The 17450-nt window shown below is 43.7% G+C and overlaps 1 protein-coding gene across 1 annotated transcript in view; it reads right to left on the bottom strand.

Annotated features, from left to right (window-relative positions):
* The window catches only part of plrdgb (PITP-less RdgB-like protein), a 49655-nt gene that overhangs the window by 19819 nt on the left and 12386 nt on the right, over positions 1 to 17450 (bottom strand). The window contains exons 2-3 of the mRNA XM_076979578.1: positions 16562 to 16657; positions 3251 to 3355 (exon numbers count right to left, since the gene is read on the bottom strand). Of these exons, the coding sequence (XP_076835693.1) occupies positions 3251 to 3355; positions 16562 to 16657 (201 nt within the window). The remainder of the gene's footprint in view (positions 1 to 3250; positions 3356 to 16561; positions 16658 to 17450) is intronic.

The raw sequence follows: 17450 nt of genomic DNA, 5'->3' as shown, positions 1-17450 counted from the left end.
TGACAATGCAGTAGCAGGAACAAAAGATGGCCAGCCAAATGTCTGCCAAAGTCCAATAAACATAAAGAGACCTAAATAAGGAGAGGTGTAATGGGATACAGGTGGTGCGGCGAATGAGACACACAGTGTCTGGGTGAGTGGGGTATGGCATATGGGGGGGAGGGGGGGTAGAACTCAAGACAGCCTGGAACAAGATATGGGCTTTATTAGACCTCTGATGGAGCACTAAACAGCAAAAGGACCAATGAATTCCCAGCATGTTTGTTATTTCCAGTAAGCTACTATACTGCATTGATTGTAGCCTTTTATAATTGCAGAGGCGAAAACTGTGATATTAGATAATAAATAATTAATTGTGTATCTCTGGTTGTCACGTTCTTTATCACTTGGTTTTCCTGTTATCTCACTCTGTTCCCTAAGGAAGTGACATATTTTTGCATAACTGATATGGCAAAAGTGCTGTGATAAGACATATACCACAAAAGTGCTTGAAGGTTTCATTGCTGAATTTACAGACAGGTTGAAGTAAACTGCCAAAACCTGTGTCCTTATAACCAATGAAATTTAAAGTAACACTGTCTATGTGTTTGTTCATGTGTAAGAGTCCAAGACAGCAAGAAGAGAGAAAGAGAGACAGTGAGATAAAAAAGAGGGAGAAATGTAAGTAGCCATGTTATTACATAAACATCGTGCTTCATATTACCTCTGTCCCATTAGCCTCTCCCACACAAGCTATTATTCAAAGTGCAAAGTGAACCCACAGGGCAGCAAGTGTTTATATTGTTCTGTTTTTCTTTGTTTACCGTATAAATGTTTGATATGGTGTTCAGTACCAGTGTAGCACAACAAAATGGCAATTATAAAACAGACAAAAATTGTAGGCAGTTACAAAATTCAGAAAACATCTCATCAGGAAATATCTCGCTAGGCAAACAGCTGTATTTCAAAACCGATAATTACCGTGAATGCATTTGATGACCAATTACCTAGAATTATCATGCTGAAATGTGTCGCAGGGATGTTTCCTGCTGATTCAGCTCAGTCATGAGCCAATGGAGCTCACCCGCTGGCTTCCCAGTGGGCCCCTTTTAAGACTATAAGACACGGAGGTAATGTAAAAACTTAAGCACCTCAGCTCGGCACAAAGCATAGTTAACAAACGGCAATGTTCGCATTAAGTGTGCTGTATTACGAGCGCTCTGTGGGTTGGTGGTCTCCCCTCACGAGGTTAGAGTACTCATTACTGTGGATGCCCCCACTCATGATTCAAAAGTGCTCTGAGCTTTAACTGCCACCCAGAGGGAGCTTCTGCCCAGCAGCTCTCCAACAAAGGACACGCCCACTGCCCCCACTGCCCCCGTTGCCCCCGCTGCCCCCGCTGCCCCTGCTGGGATGAGTGTTGATTCACCATATATTGATTTGCAAAGATGCATCATGCTTTACTGTAAAAGTAATGCACATGTGCTTCTTCTCACATACCGTACAGAGAAGGCTAATACAAATATACACATATTTCTTCTGCCCACAGGTGTTCTTCATTCACAGTTGTGTTTGATGGGATGTTCAAAGCTGGCTTTATCATTTTGACCTGGATTCATACATTTATGACAGAATATGTCTAAATAGATCAAACGTGATCAAGACCTTGACTTTAACCCATCAAACGGTATTCATGTTTTGAAATGTTTTGTTTATTTTTCATACTCTAATCAACATCTCAGGGCTCAGTAGGTTCGGATACGAAAAGATCCACATCTCTCTCTCTTTCTCTCGCTCTCGCTCTCCATCTCTATCTCCCTCTCCTTTCCTTTCCTCTACAACAATTCAGATTAACTTTAAATATTCATCAAGGGAAGATCACAGGACTATTCTCTTAAACCAATAGTGCTCACCAGGTATTTTTTACCTCAAAGCCCAACTGAACAATAGAAGACTGCAGGCTGCTCCAGAGCCTTGCACTTAATAACTAAGCATCTGCTCTTTGCTATCAGTCTGACTAATTTTGGAGAGAAAAGCCTTTTGCATGTGCATCCCTTTGGGACTGAGGCTGCTCGATTCACTCAGAGTAGAACTGCTGGTTCAGTTTACTGATGCCCTATCCTCTACAGTGTGACATCTTATTTCCACAAGATATACAGCATTGTTAGGGTAGAGCTGATCAGGCTCAGAACAGAAAGCTACCTCAGAGACTGAGACGAAAGCCTAAAGATTCAGATTATGGCTCCCCACTACTTTCTCCAGAGGCTGCAATTTATTTCATATTAACAGCCAAATATGGCCAAATTGAAAGATCATCTGTCCTTTCCTCTCTCTCTTTCAGAATCTGCTTCTCTCACTCTCTCTAACTCTCTCTTCCTTCTTTATTTTCCCTTGTGACCTTATTGAATGGTTATCCTGTAATACTACATCCACATATTGTGTTTCTGAGTTCTAAACTGCCAGTAAATCTCATTACAAATGAGTAAAGCCAACACGAAAAACTGCTTAAGACACTGTCATCACTTTTAGGGGCATTGTGACAGAGGACTGTTTTCTCACTGGTAGATTTCACACACCGGCTAGTGAGTGCTAGAAAATTGCTGGTGTAAACTCGAAACTCCGAATGGGAACTGTGGGATTCTATTCGGCCTAGTTCCTGACATTTATACAGCTCTCTGGTGTGGGCAATACAATAAGCCTCAGCTGTAAGTGGCTCCGTTAATAACCTGCCTGGCCGCCTGATAACACACAAAATTATGAAACGAATTCCACAGGCATGACCTATTTCTCTTGGTTTGAAGGAGGGTGCCGCTTGGTATTACTGAACCCTTAAATCAACACGCAGGCTATGCCAAGGTGAAATGTGTATGGGAGAAAGTTATTTAAGCACCAGACTGGATCGTAGTCCTATGGAGCTAATAATGTTTGAGAAAATGGGAGAAGCAAAGCAGCGATTATCTCATGCATGCCAAATTAGCCACTGTGTGATATCTCCCCTCTCCTGACAGTTAGATACCGGAAATTAGTGGCGATTCAGTTGAGGGGCAAAGTGTCTGCAGGTTTTCGCTCTCCATCTCTGCAGACACTCCACCTCTTTCACCAAGAGAGGATCCTAACCCATGAAGACAGGCCATCTGCAGGAACGGTGATAAAATCTCTAGATTCTGAACAGGCCACAAGCTGAAGGCTCTGCATGTGGAGACCACGGGAGGTTGACCCCAGAGCTCTGGGAGACCCGACAGGAGCCCTTCCATCGGCGTGACGCTCATACCTCGCGAGTGCTCCAGGTGCCCCAACGTCTCGATCTGCTCCACCAGGTCATTCGAGTTCCACTGGCTCATCCCTAACAGCATGGCTGCTTTCCCCTCCAGAACATCTGCCAAACAGGAGACAAACACATTTGCAGTCAATGCACAAGTTAAGTGTGACTGTAATGAAACTCTTGTGTGCACCAGGTGGGTCGGGTACACACACTGCATGAACCAATCACCTGAATTTATTTTGGTACATTATTGCCTTTGCTCAACATGGTTACTCCAGCATATTCATGCCTGCTAGAGGTACGAGTTGAAGTTGAAAATTAAATCCTGAATGACATCACATATTAGTTAAGGCAGCTGTTATTCACAATCTACTTGATTCAGTTTACCATGCTTTATGTCACGTTGAGGACCCCGGCCCCTCCCTTTTGGGCGTGTGTTTACATAGTCTACGTGCATCGTCTGCGTCTATGGATATCCGTGGTTATGGCATGTCGTGTGAATAATCAGTATCACCTGTGACTTGTCTCGTAATCACGTGGGGCTAATGTGGTTTGTCTATTTAATGTGCGCTCGCGCAGTGTCCTGTGCTCGTCGTTGTCTAATGTTTACACGTTCTGTATTGCCGTGTATGTTATCCGTGCGCTATATTGCGCTTTGCGTGTTAAAAGTAAAAGTGACGTGGATAGAAAGAAGGGTCTGTGTCTCATCCTTCCCTGCTCCGCCGCACGTCACAGAACGACGAGCCTGAGAGAGACACCACAAGAATGCCAGGCTATGCCACCCGGCCGAAGAAGGCACAGCGCCCCAGCAAGCGGCATCACCGCACGTCTTCCTCCCCCCAGCGCCGCGAAGCCCCGCCGACTCTGACGCAGCTCAAGAGGGATCCTGAATGCGCCTACCTGCTCTGCGCGGCTCGGGAAACGGCGATTCCCGAGTTAGCGGAGGAATACCGCCGGACAGCTGTGCAGGTGTGGCTGGAGAAGCGCCCCTCTCCCTACCGGGGGCTCTCGCCCCTGCGGGTGGGTGTCCACGAGCCTGAGAGGGACCCTCCCGGTCGTGAGGAGAAAGAGAAGGAGGGGAGTTCCTCCCCGCGTCACGAGGCCACGCCCACGCTGGAAGAACTGGAGCAGGACCCGGTATGTGCTGCTCAGCTGGCCGCGGCTCGTACGTGCCAGGACCCCTGCATGGCGGAAGAGTTCCGCGAGGGCGCGGTGAGAATCTGGAGACATTTACACCTGTCTCCTTCCCGTGCCCTCTCGCCTCCGAGGGTGGAAGCCTGTGTCTCCGGCGCCACCTCATCGACCCCGGAGAGCGAGTTTGGGGAGGGGGACTCAGAGGAGGAGCAGGAGGAGAACTACCCGCCATCCGTGGGCGAAGCTCCCACCGTGGACTACAGCGGGGAGGTGGACCTGGCTCCCTCGGTCTACTCCGACCCCACCGTGGATTATGGGGAGGGCGAAGAGGAGGAAGAGGACTACCCTCCCTCCGTGGGCTCTTCTGCAGAGGACCACGGTGAGGGCGAAGGGGACTATCCCTCCTCATTATACTCCGCTCCCACCATCGATTACGGGGAGGGTGAGGAGGACTACCCTCCGTCCGTGTGCTCGGGCGTGTCCGAGTACACGGACAGTGAACCTTACACGGAGGAAGAGGGTAGCCCGGTGGCATCGGAACGCTCTGTAAGGACCGTCAAAGGGAGAACCAGCCCGGCGGTGAGAGCTTCCTCGGATCGATACGAGGGGAGCGCTATGGACTGCTCTCGAGGAGGGAGTTCAGCCACTCCGATGAGCTGGAGCTTGGGCAGTGAGGAGGAAGAGGAGATGGAGGCCAAGGAAGAAGGCCACACTGCTCGCTCCAGAGCGTGGTCGGGGAGCGACGGAGGAAGTCCCTACGACCTACCAGGAGGGGAGAACAGCCGCGCTGCGCCGGGCACGTCCGCCGGTCGTGCTGCACCCGGCGGAGGGTTCGCAGCGAGGGCGGGAGGGGGACTGCCCACCGCAGCACCTGCAGCTCCCGACCTCTCCCCTCTCATCGCTCTCCTCCTGGCGCGTAGCCTGGCGCCTGTTACGTGTTTGTATGTCCCAGTATTTGTGAGTCTTCCCGTGTGTATACCAAACCCATTTTTCCCGTTTGTTCCTCTATGTGTTAACGTTCCTGTGTGTATGTTTGTGAACGTCCCGTTCAACCTGTCTAACGTCTTTTCCCCGGTCTTCCCAGGGAGGGTGTGCTAGGCGATTCGTGACGGACGCTTCGCCAAGGGCGGTCACTTCCCAGACGCAGGACTGAGCGCGTTGGATCCGCCCATCGTCGTGGGTTCGGGGCACTCTGTCCTGTTGGTACCCCGGGACGGGTAATGCCCTTGGAGGGGGCGTATGTCACGTTGAGGACCCCGGCCCCTCCCTTTTGGGCGTGTGTTGACGTAGTCTACGTGCATCGTCTGCGTCTATGGATATCCGTGGTTATGGCATGTCGTGTGAATAATCAGTATCACCTGTGACTTGTCTCGTAATCACGTGGGGCTAATGTGGTTTGTCTATTTAATGTGCGCTCGCGCAGTGTCCTGTGCTCGTCGTTGTCTAATGTTTACACGTTCTGTATTGCCGTGTATGTTATTCGTGCGCTATATTGCGCTTTGCGTGTTAAAAGTAAAAGTGACGTGGATAGAAAGAAGGGTCTGTGTCTCATCCTTCCCTGCTCCGCCGCACGTCACACTTTACAGCTGAAGAATCGTCTCTCCATTGCATATGCATATGTTCATTTACATATGCATGCATTCCTTTACATATATGTATGCATTCATTTACATATGCATGCATGCATTTATTGTATTATGTTGAAAAACTTATTGAGAACACTTGTTTTGAAATTGCTGTAAACTAACAAATAACAGTAAACTAAGCTTTGCACAATGTCAGCTTGCATGCAGAAGAAATATTGGCAAACAGGTTAATCAGGCAGCAATAAAACAAGTGAATCAAATAAACAGGTTTATTATTAGTTTTACTAATATTTCGCACAAAACGGGATGGCATGGGTTGTGATTTCAGTTACTGGACAAGCTTGAGTGTGTCATGTGAGTCTTTGTTCTTTTCCCCACAAGCCTGGTGGCAGACGGTGTTGGTGGAGTCTGTTTTGATGCCCAGTGATTCTGTGATGACAAGCGACATGGAAGCCCTGAGGGTAACAACAGGAGCTACAGCACTGACCGCCTTAAGCTGTACACATATGCACACATACACACACACACACACACACACACACACACACACACACACACATGTACACACACATGCACACGCACATGTACACAAGCTAGATGTTTAAAAGCTAAAGGCTAAATTGTAAACCCCTCCAAAGAATCACGAGTGAAAAGCCAGTGGGTGTTTTAGGTCTGTGTTGAGGAGGTGAATATTTCTAGGCCAGATCTTCTGAATATTTAAAACAAAGGAATTCATGGGGGGTAAACCACAAGAGGCAAAGTGTGAAATGCCAAGGTCAAAAATAGCCTCATAAAACAGACAACATGCAAAGAGAAGGAGGGAAGTGGAGGGAAAAAAAACAGAAAGTAATGAAGATGGATCCCACAGCGTTGGAGTTTACCTCCAACTGTGAACTAACTAGGCTATTTGGCGAGAATGAAACCTACTCGGTCAAATAGACTTCCACACACTCATTCCATTATTATTCCATTCACTCATTAAACATGAGCTTGTGGCAGCGGGGGCCAATCCACAGCTGTTACAGCTACAGCACAAAGGTGTCCAGCTGCAGTATCACCAGGGTTTAACTTGGCATCGGTTTCACTTCCTTGACCTTTTCGGAAGTGTTGTAGCTACAGGTGAATCGGGTGACGTATAGCATGAAGTAATAGCAGCATAATGTGCAGGGCAATAAAGAAACATATGCTTAGTGCAGATGTTTGAGAAGGGGGCGTGTGGGGAGGGGGAGTGTGGGGAGGGGTCGTGTGTGGAGGGGTCGTGTGTGGAGGGGGTGTGTGGGGAGGGGTCGTGTGGGAAGGGGGCGTGTGGGGAGTGGGAGTGTGTGGAGGGGTCGTGTGTGAAGGGGGCGTGTGTGGAGGGGGCGTGTGGGGAGGGGGCGTGTGGGGAGTGGGAGTGTGTGGAGGGGGTGTGTGGGGAGGGGTCGTGTGTGGAGGGGGCGTGTGTGAAGTGGTGCATGCATTCTGGGGCAGGAGGAGTCTGGCATCGCTGGCTGTTGAGAGAGGAAGACTGATGGAAATTGGCTGCTTTCTGAAAGGCTGTTATGAGTGGTTAAAGTTAGTATGTTAGTATGGTGCGGTATGTGCATTCGTATGTCTGTGTGCCTGTGTAGTTTAATGTGTATTAGGAAAAAAAACAGTATGTTTGATGATATTTGACATGACAAGCACCTCAGGAAGCTTTTGGCAACATTCAAGCTGAATATTTGTAGTTTGAGAAAGAGGAATTGACAGACAACAAGAGCATACTAGAAAGGGACAGAGAGGCAGAAAAAAGAGAGAAAAAGGACACATTGTGGGATCAAAGGGGGAAGAGAAAACAAGCCAAAAATAATCCCCTCGACAGGCAGCATACTAATGGAGCAATGGAGAGCATTCTGGAAGACTGTGATGTGTCTCTTATGTTTCTCCTTGTGTACTTGTACTATGTACTAATATATATATATATATATATATATATATATATATATATATATATATATATATATATATATATATATATATATATATATATATATATAATGTATATATATAAATATACATTTATATATATAAATATACATTTACAAGAGAGAGAGAGGGGGGGGGAGATATTCAAAATTGGAGTGAAGTACACGGGGTTTCCGGAGAAACAGGACATGTGCTGTACTTCAGAATGTGGGAGGAGTCTACAGGGTTCTAAAGATCCGGGAGTAGTTTTTCAGCCGTCTGAGACAAAACCCAAGGACTAGTGTCCTTGAGTCTCTACTTGAGTAGAGTCACTACCCAGGACAAACCATTTAAGACCCAGGACAATGCCAGAAAGATGGACCCAAGTGTTGAAAGTGCTTAGCGAATTCCTCATACAGCAGAAACCTGAGGTGGAATAGGTTGCATGGTCTGTACCACCAGCACCAACACTGAGGCACTAGTAATGGCAGCACAGGAACAAGCTCTGAATACAAGATCAATAGAGGCTGGGATCTACCAGACCAGGCAGGACCTCAGGTGCAGTCAAATATGCCCCTGAGACAATCCATCACATAACAACAGGATGCCAGACGCTAGCAGGCAGACAGTACATGGAAGACCATAACCAAGTAGCTGGCATTGTATAACGAAACATCTGTGCTGGGTATGGGCTGGAAGTGGGACACACCCCTGAAAGTGGTTGAGAATGACTGAGCTGAGATCCCATGGGACCTTCAGATACATACTGACATAAAAAAAGAAGCCATAAAATGGTAACAGCTAACCAACTGGACATAGTAGCAATGGACAAAATCAGAGGAAAGATGCAGTGAAAGGTGTGGCAAAGCCCAGTGATAGCAACACGAGGAAAAAGGAACACAAAAAGCCTGAGAAATACCATGGGCTTTTAGAGAATAGCTAGAAAGGTGTGGAAGGTGAAGGCAACGGTAGTCTCCATGGTAATCAGAGCACTAGGGGCTGTGATCCCCAAACTGGGGGAGTGGCTCCAGCAGATCCCAGGAACAACATCAGAGATCTCCATCCAGAAGAGTGCAGTCCTGTGAACAGCTAAGATACTGTGCAGGGTTCCTAATTTCCCAGGCCTGGAGGAACCGTGTGTATACACAAACACACACGCATGCACACGCACGCACACACACACGCACGCACGCACGCACACACACACACACACACGCATACACACAGTCACCACAAAAACTGGATAAAATAATTATCTATAAAAAAAAAACCCAGATCATTTCAGAAATAACATTTTAAAAACCCATCAACCTCTGATATATAAGCTACTTTTCATATTCTTGGTTAAAATAGGATGCAGATCTGGTTATATTATGAAGAGTTATGAAACGTAAGTGTATTAGCAAAATCACTGGAAATCTGCCCAGTGAAATTGAGGATTTCTCTACAGGGGACCATAACAGAATGAACCTTCCCAGCATTTTAAATAAGGGTTATTATTAGTAAAACGTTACTCTGTATCTGCCTGCCTATCTATGTACAGTGAATTTTGAATAGTGACTCTGACAGAGACACAGTGACATACCCAAGCCTTTTTTCAAAGGTATCCATTAATAATAATCTTACAGTGTAACTCCATCTATAACAAAATGAAAAAGATATGTACATGGGGGGAGGGGGGGGGGGGGTTCTGCATGCCATAGTGTGTGTATAAAATAACTAAAACCTATAAATCAATAATACAATACAAAATGATATACGGTGCAACACGGTGGCTTGGTGGTTAGCACGTTTGCCTCTCAGCACTGGGGTCTTGGGTTCTAGTCCCTATCTGAGTGGAGTTTCCATGTTCTCCCTGTGTTTGTGTGGGTTTCCTCCGGGATCTCCGGTTTCCTCCCACAGTCCAAAAACATGGAGGTTAGGTAAATTGGCAGTCAACAAAAAAAAATTCTCCCTGAGTGTGTGTCTGTGTCTCTATGTTCAATAAAAAGTAGTGTCTGTGTCTGTGTGCGTGCGTGCGTGTGTGTGCTTGTATGCCCAGTGGTGGATGGTGCTCTGCCACTAGGGTCTGTCCTCTCTCCCCTTCCTGCACCCCATTCAGTCCCCCAGGGGGCTGTGGCTTCCGGTAGAGAGTATGCTGTGCGCAATTGGCTGCAGCTTCTCGCCGGTGTGTGTGTGATTGTCTGTGACTTGTACCTGTGTTAAATTGTAAAGCGCCTTGGGAATCTGGAAAGGCGCTATATAAATCAAACATTCATTCATTCATTCATATAACAATTAATAACACAATATATAAAACATAAAGGTTAGTGCTTTCCTGCTTGGTAATTGAAGGTTTGTGTCAGCTAATATTTAAAGTAGCAGCCACAATGGCTTCACTTTGTCACATATAGTGGGGTAATGATCAGGAGAAAACTCCAAACCACATTCCCATGGGAAGCCAATAAAACCAGGGGATGATACTGACAAATGGGAGGTCCTTTACCGGGTCTGTACAGATGGGCTCATTAAATATTTGGGTCAGGATCACCATGGACCACCATCATAATACAGTGGAATGTCCTATAATCTCCAGATTCTGCCCATAAAACAGAGGTATAACTAAGAGTTAAGAAAGGCCTTACTACTGAATTTTTGCTCATGCTTATTATACAAATGTAATGAAGCAGCACAATTCCCCCCCTTATAGGCTCCCCTGGTACGCTCTGCCATGTGTCTTGTTTTCTCTTGTTTCCCTCTCGTTAGCATGTATACTTAAACTGTCATGTTTTGCCCTGCTTTTTTGTCAGTTTTTGTATTGTCACATGTTTTGTTGATGTGTTGTTGATGTGTTGTTGATGTGTTGGTGATGTGTTGATGTGTTGGTAATGTGTTGTTGATGTGTTGGTGATGTGTTGTTGATGTGTTGCTGATGTGTTGTTGATATGTTGGTGATGTGTTGTTGATGTGTTGGTGATGTGTTGTGAGTGTAGCGTCATCCATTTATCGTCATGGTAATTAAATGTTCTATGTTGGTATCACTGTCTCCCTTCCCCTCCCTCCCTCGCAAACAGAATTCTGTCACTAGCCTCGCGAGAACTGCTACCCAGACTACTGCAGGTGGCAGTTCTCGCGAGGCTAGTGACAGAATTCTGTTTGGCGCGGCACATGAATGCTTTAAAAAAAAGAACAATTGAAAACTCGCGGGTTTAGTCACATTTGTAGTTCAAAACATATTTGGGGTGTTTTTTCTTCAATTTTTGCCACTCCATGTTTTCGTCTCTCCTACAGCCTCGATTGCAGCTATATGCAAATAACCGATTATGCAAATTACGCGATTACGCGATTACGTCAGATACGGGAAATGTCTCGTATTATTAAATACAAAACTTGACTGGTATGTATTTCACATGTACATAAATCTCTAAATTCAATACTAAGAATAGCTAACTGAAGTTGGGTCATATAAGACAAATAACAAAACACATTTGGACGTTAATATTCAGTTCAGAGTAGCGTAGTTTCGCTGCTTGCTGCAGGTGAAATCCATTTCAAGTTGTCCGGAGTCAAATTCTGACAGAAATCGCAAACTCCGCCCCGTTCTCAACTAAGGAGTCAAATTGAGCATGCGCAGAGGAGTTGGCCTGGCCTTAACTAGGGTTCAACTACAATTTGTATGTTTTGACAATGCAGGTTGTAAGGTCAGATCAACTTTTAACAAGAAACTCAATAAAGTAAGCCGATCTAATTACTTTGTTATAGTTTATGGTGCAATTAATTATTTTTGGCTCAGCTAAACTAAAAATCATAGTAAGGTGAGCAATTTTAAGTTCTGTTTTTTACAGTGTGAGAAGTCAAGTAATTTGTGCACCATGAATAAGTGAAACTGTCAATTACAGATCTAGTAGCAGCTGCCCAGCAGAAACAGTGAGCCACTGATAATTATAATTGCATTATTTTATCATATCAGGGCCCTCTGCACCAAGCCTTCAGCTTCCAGCCTGCGGTCCAAGTTACACCATCTCGATTATATGAAGCAGAGTTGAAAATGATTGCTGAAAATGATGTATTTAACCACATCATGCATCTAAGTTATTCTGAACATGATATATGTCTGGAGACCAGTTCCTCTTACTTCCAAGGCAACTGACTTTGATATGTGCTGTGCCTTCACCAGTTATTAAAGCAGACCAGTACCATGAGACTGCACAGATCAAATGGGTGCATTCGATCAGCACAGCATCGCTTTTATTGGTGTAATGTACTTTATTTAAAATAACCTATTTGCACATGTTCCACAAATAAGTGTGCGAGTTGGCAAAGGGGAGTGTAGTCTATGGACAAATATCTCATTGTAAAATCCAACAATCAAACACAATTATTGTTTCCAGTCATCACCCCGCACTAGTTGTGCACCATAAACATCCAGGCTTAAAATCTCATGCACATGTCCCATGCCAATGTGAGCATGAAGGGCTGTGTGAAGTAAGCAACGTGATGTAACCATGAGAAGAGTGTGTTTGCCATGCTTGAGCATTGGTGCACACCACTGCAGTTTTAAGCTCCACTGGTACATCATGTTTCAGGTTACCTAAAAGGGTATTGGACTGGGTAATAGGGCCATATGCTCCTACTACTACAAATAATAATAATAATAATAATAATAATAATAATAATAATAATAATAATAATACTGGTAATAATAATCACAATTATAATAGTATAATATAATAATACAATTGTAAATTTCAAGATGCTCAAATCTTTCAGTCTATGTCATTGCTTGAAAATTTATTTATTATTGAGTATTGGGGGGCGTAATTTTTGACCTGTTTCCACAGGTGTGGCTTCCAAGTGTGCTTTTAATGTTTTGAGGGTGTCACGTTGAGGACCCCGGCCCCTCCCTTTTGGGCGTGTGTTCATGTCGTCTGCGTCTACTCGTCTGCGTCAGTGGATCTCCGTGCTTGTGGTTATGTCTTGTGATTATTCGTCTCACCTGTGGCTCGTCTCGTCATCACTTGGGGTTTATGGGGTTTGTCTATTTAATGTGCGTTCGCGCAGTGTACTGTGCTCGTCGTTGTCTGAGTCTGCATGTAGTGTGTGCATGTTTCTGTTTCTCTGTTTCTCGTGTGCTTACTACGCTTTATCTGTTACGATTAAACATGACGTCTGTTGCCAAGCCCGGATTCGTGTCTTATCCTTCACGCCGTACCCGACGTCACAGAGGGATGTAATGGGATGTTGGTGAAATAAAATCACAGTGTTATGAAAAAAAGTCTGAGTACAGCTAAACTGATGCCCTGGAATTTTTTGGTCCAAACCAAAAAGTATTTAAAAAAAAAGAATCACCCTAAAACAATTAAAAACTATTTTGAATGATAAATAATGTTTTTCTTTAGGTTTAGAATTGCAGTGTTCCTTTAAGTAAAGCTTTTATTGTTATGCACAATGAACCTCTGAGGATCATTTTTCTCACAGAACAAAATTGTGTTCATATCCACCCTTCTGAGTCATTTATTGCTTATATAAGACCACAGATATCAGATATAGTTTAGTTCTCCAGTGTAGATTAGATTAAGCCAGTGAGGAGCCTTGGAACTGAACACTGCCACACTGCGCTTCAGAGATAAATATTAAACAAATAGTTTACTTTTATATACATGCCAACATCTCCTCAAAGCCTCAAAGAGAGATTTGCAGAGAGATTTGCAGATCCATTTACAGTGTTTCAGAGAAAAAGACACTGATGATGTGCAGTGTCAACAAGCAGCCAGCAAATTATGGGCAGTACAGAGAGTTTATCAACTGTTCATCAACTGTTTATTAACACAAACATCTAATCAACCAAACACATGGTAACAACTCAGTGCACATGGGTATATAGACATGGTCATGGAGAAGATGACCTGCTGAAGTTAAGATGCATCGGAATCGGAACAGAGAAGAAAGGTGATATATTGAATTTGAATGTGGCCTGGTGGTTATTGCTAGCCAGGCGTGTCTGAATATTTCAGAAACTGCTGATCTACTGGGATTTTCATACACAATGTGGTAACACGTTACATTAAGTGTTGACTAACTAATGTGAAGTAATGCATTAGTTAACATGAACAACACATGAAGTAACACATTAACAATAAATAACTAATGTTAAATAAACATGTACCGGTAACAGTTTTTGGTGCAACCTTAAAGGAATATATTACATTGTACTGATTTACCTAGGCCTACTATAAGGAATGCCACCTGATCTTCCCTAACCAGCCTCACCTGCCACTCATCACCACGCCCCCTTTTCAGTCATACTTATACTCCTTCCCACCATGTCTCAGTCGCGAAATATTGCCGACTCATGCCGCATGCCAAGCGTTTCAATTACCTGTTTGATCTCCCGTGTTCTGACCCTTGCTCACTCCCCAGACCTCGTCTCCTGTCTAGCCCTTCTGTACCTCCTGGATTCTGCTCTCCCGTTATGACCCTGGACCGTCCCGACCACCCCAAGAGAACGTTAATGCTAGTGGATTACCTGTCGTTCTCTGTACACGTGATTAATGTAAATAAAAGCGCTATACTTCCACAGTTGGATCCCTCTCCGTCTGGTCAATACGTTACACCTACATAAGTAAGGGGTAACTTGGAAATATCCAGAATCTATCAGCATAGGATCTGACGTGTGTCCATACTGTTTTTAGCTCTTTAGTCCCTTTTGCTCCAAACTAAAACAGTAAAGCTCTAAAAAGGTGCGAGCAACAAAGAGACAAAATAGGTGCCGCAACCGTTACATGTTTACTTAACATTCGTTAATTATGTGTTACTTCATGTGTTGTTCATGTTAACTAATGCATTATTTCACGTTAGTTAGTCAACACTTAATGTAAAGTGTTACCCACAATGCTTTCTATGACTTACAGACAATGATCTCTAAATGCATTGTTTATGCCAGATGTCAGAAGGGAATGACCGGATTGGTTTGAGCTGGTAAGAAAGCAACAGAAACTCAAATAACCTATACAACCTGCAAGGTTCTGCAAGGTATGTAGAAGAGTATATCTGTCTCTGTTTCTGCTGCAACATTCATGGGTCAGAATGTAGCATAAACAAGAGGAAAGCATGGATACACCTTGCCTTGCCTTGTAACTTTTTAGGGTCCTGGTGATGGTGTAATGGTGTGGAATATATTTTCATGCCACAGTTTGGGCCCTTAATACCAACCGAGTTTAGATGCCACAGCCTACCTGAGAATTGTTGCTGCCCTGCTTCTTCCAGCAGGATAATGCACCATTTCACAAAACTCAAAAAATCTCAATGTTTCTTCCTGTATTCCCTCTTTTTGTAACCATCTGATCACACTTATACCGTCCATATTGCCATTCCGATATCATTTATGTATATTCTGGTGAACATGACATCATGAACGTGGTGGCTGATAATTGGTGAATCATCCTTGATGATTTCACTGAGAGAGTACAGGGCTATGCAGAAGAGGAGTAGGAACAGGGCTCCTTGGTAAACACTTCATGGTAACTCATGCTAGTGGCCTGAGGTTGGCCTCTACGGTTGCCTTCCACAGTCCCTGAAGGCTAATTAGAGTCTTGCTGATGTTAAACAGCCTCAGGCATTTCAGGACTGCATTGAATAGCATTGAATCTGAGGCCTTGTCGCAAGTGGTGGTGCACAGGTTGGTGCACTGTCTGGTCTTACAGTCTGATTCTATGTAGAAAACAGGTGTTCCTAATAAATCCAATGGGGTTCCCCCCACAAGGGGGAGCAAGTGTATGTAAATATACATAGCCTACATATATATATTTTTTACATATATAAAATATATTTTTATTTAATGTGACAGAGGTACGTCATCAGCTGTAAAAGCAAAGTGCTTCCAAATGTGTAGGAGGAATAACCTGTTTATATGAGACATTTGGTCTAATGGGGTTCTAATGGAGTTCTAGTCAGAGAGTTTTCTTTGAGTTTCCTTATTTCATTGCTACCACAACAGCAACTGCCAATGCAGAAATAAATGTCATGGATGCAATGTCCATATGCAACATATGCAGTGTTCTCTTACTTATTTATTTAACTACTCAATCAACCCCCAAAATGTAGAAATTTTATTGAATGTATACTCTTCATTCAAAAGTTAATTTATTAATTTAAATACAATTTTTTAATGCCTTCTCATCTACTAGCTCTCATTTAGAACATTAGTTCCTCAGCCAACAAACGCTCAGGACTGTTGGGAAATCTTGGGTGACTCCCTCATGAACCCACGCTTTCATTTTGAGGATGGATGTCTGCAGTACAAACATTCTCCGCTTCACACACAGCCTCACAAACCTTGTGTGTGTGAACACACACGTCTGTCGTGATTACCATCACCTGTTTCTATTTCAGCCAGGCTGATTATCTCCTTACATATTCTCCTCCTGTTTATCCTGTTATTGAAACACTTTATTGTGTTATAGTGTTTGGTGGCTCCTGGGATCCCTATGTGTTGTTTTTCTTTTTAAGTTTGCTCTTGTTTATGAATATATTTCATTGGTTTCAATATTATTCTAAGATAGTATAATAAAATATATAATACAGAAAAGTACAAACTTTACTCTAGTACCATGATTAAACTATTATTCAAAATCACAACATTTATAAAAGCATTGCACATAACTTTGCAGCCAGCATAAAGAAAATCACCTCTTACCTCGAGCATCAAAGAATTCCTCGTCTGAGCTGTCCATGGATTCCTGTGCAATGTTCTGGAGTCTCCAGTGAGATGCACTATACTTTCGTGAGGGAACTAGACAACAAAAGAATGCAATTAAGCAATGAAGCAGTTTCCTATTTACATTTACCAGCAGCAGTGGTGTCCATCACCAGATTCCATGGAACCTACGATTCCATCACTGAAGCTTTGTTGTCAATTGACAAATTTCCAATAAGAATCGCATCTTGAAAACTGAACAGAAAGTTTAATATGGAAGCATTTCAGCACGAAAATTGCTGAATAAATTGCAATACACAAACTGGAAACATAGCTTTAATTAAGCTACTCATAAAGCATCCAAACATCTGTGCAAATGAAATATCAAAAGGCATCTACCAAACTGAAATTTCCGAATTTGAATTTAAAATGTTGAACATTCACTTGAATGTATGAGTGGAACATTTAACAATCTTTGGATTATATTGCAATCTTCAGTATTACAATTTCACTTTCATTTTGGTTCCGATATACTTCCATAAATAAATTGTAGCCAGGCCCCCCTAAAAATTCCACAGTTGAAGTTTAATTTGTTGCTGACACATCTTTAGCTTTCAGTCCATCTTAAGGGGACTACACCCCCCAATCTACCTCTATCTGTTCCCAATCCCCAATCTATTGACATCAACTGTGTCTAGTTCCTGTAATATGGCTTAAAGCTGTCTGTTGTCTTTGTAAAGTTTTGCTCAGCATTTGCTTAGTGTTTCTAAGTCATTCTTTTGTACGCTCCTGGTTCTGTATGGTTGAAGGTCTTTTGCTTGTTGCCAATGTTTTGCTCTTTGCTTGCAACTGTCTATTTAGTCTGCCTTGTTTGTTTTTGACTTTTAAC

This window comes from Brachyhypopomus gauderio, chromosome 18 (assembly GCF_052324685.1).
Source record: "Brachyhypopomus gauderio isolate BG-103 chromosome 18, BGAUD_0.2, whole genome shotgun sequence".
In the NCBI taxonomy this organism is placed as follows: domain Eukaryota; kingdom Metazoa; phylum Chordata; class Actinopteri; order Gymnotiformes; family Hypopomidae; genus Brachyhypopomus; species Brachyhypopomus gauderio.
Note: the sequence above shows the minus strand (reverse complement) of the source record. Positions and strands in the feature narration are given on the sequence as shown.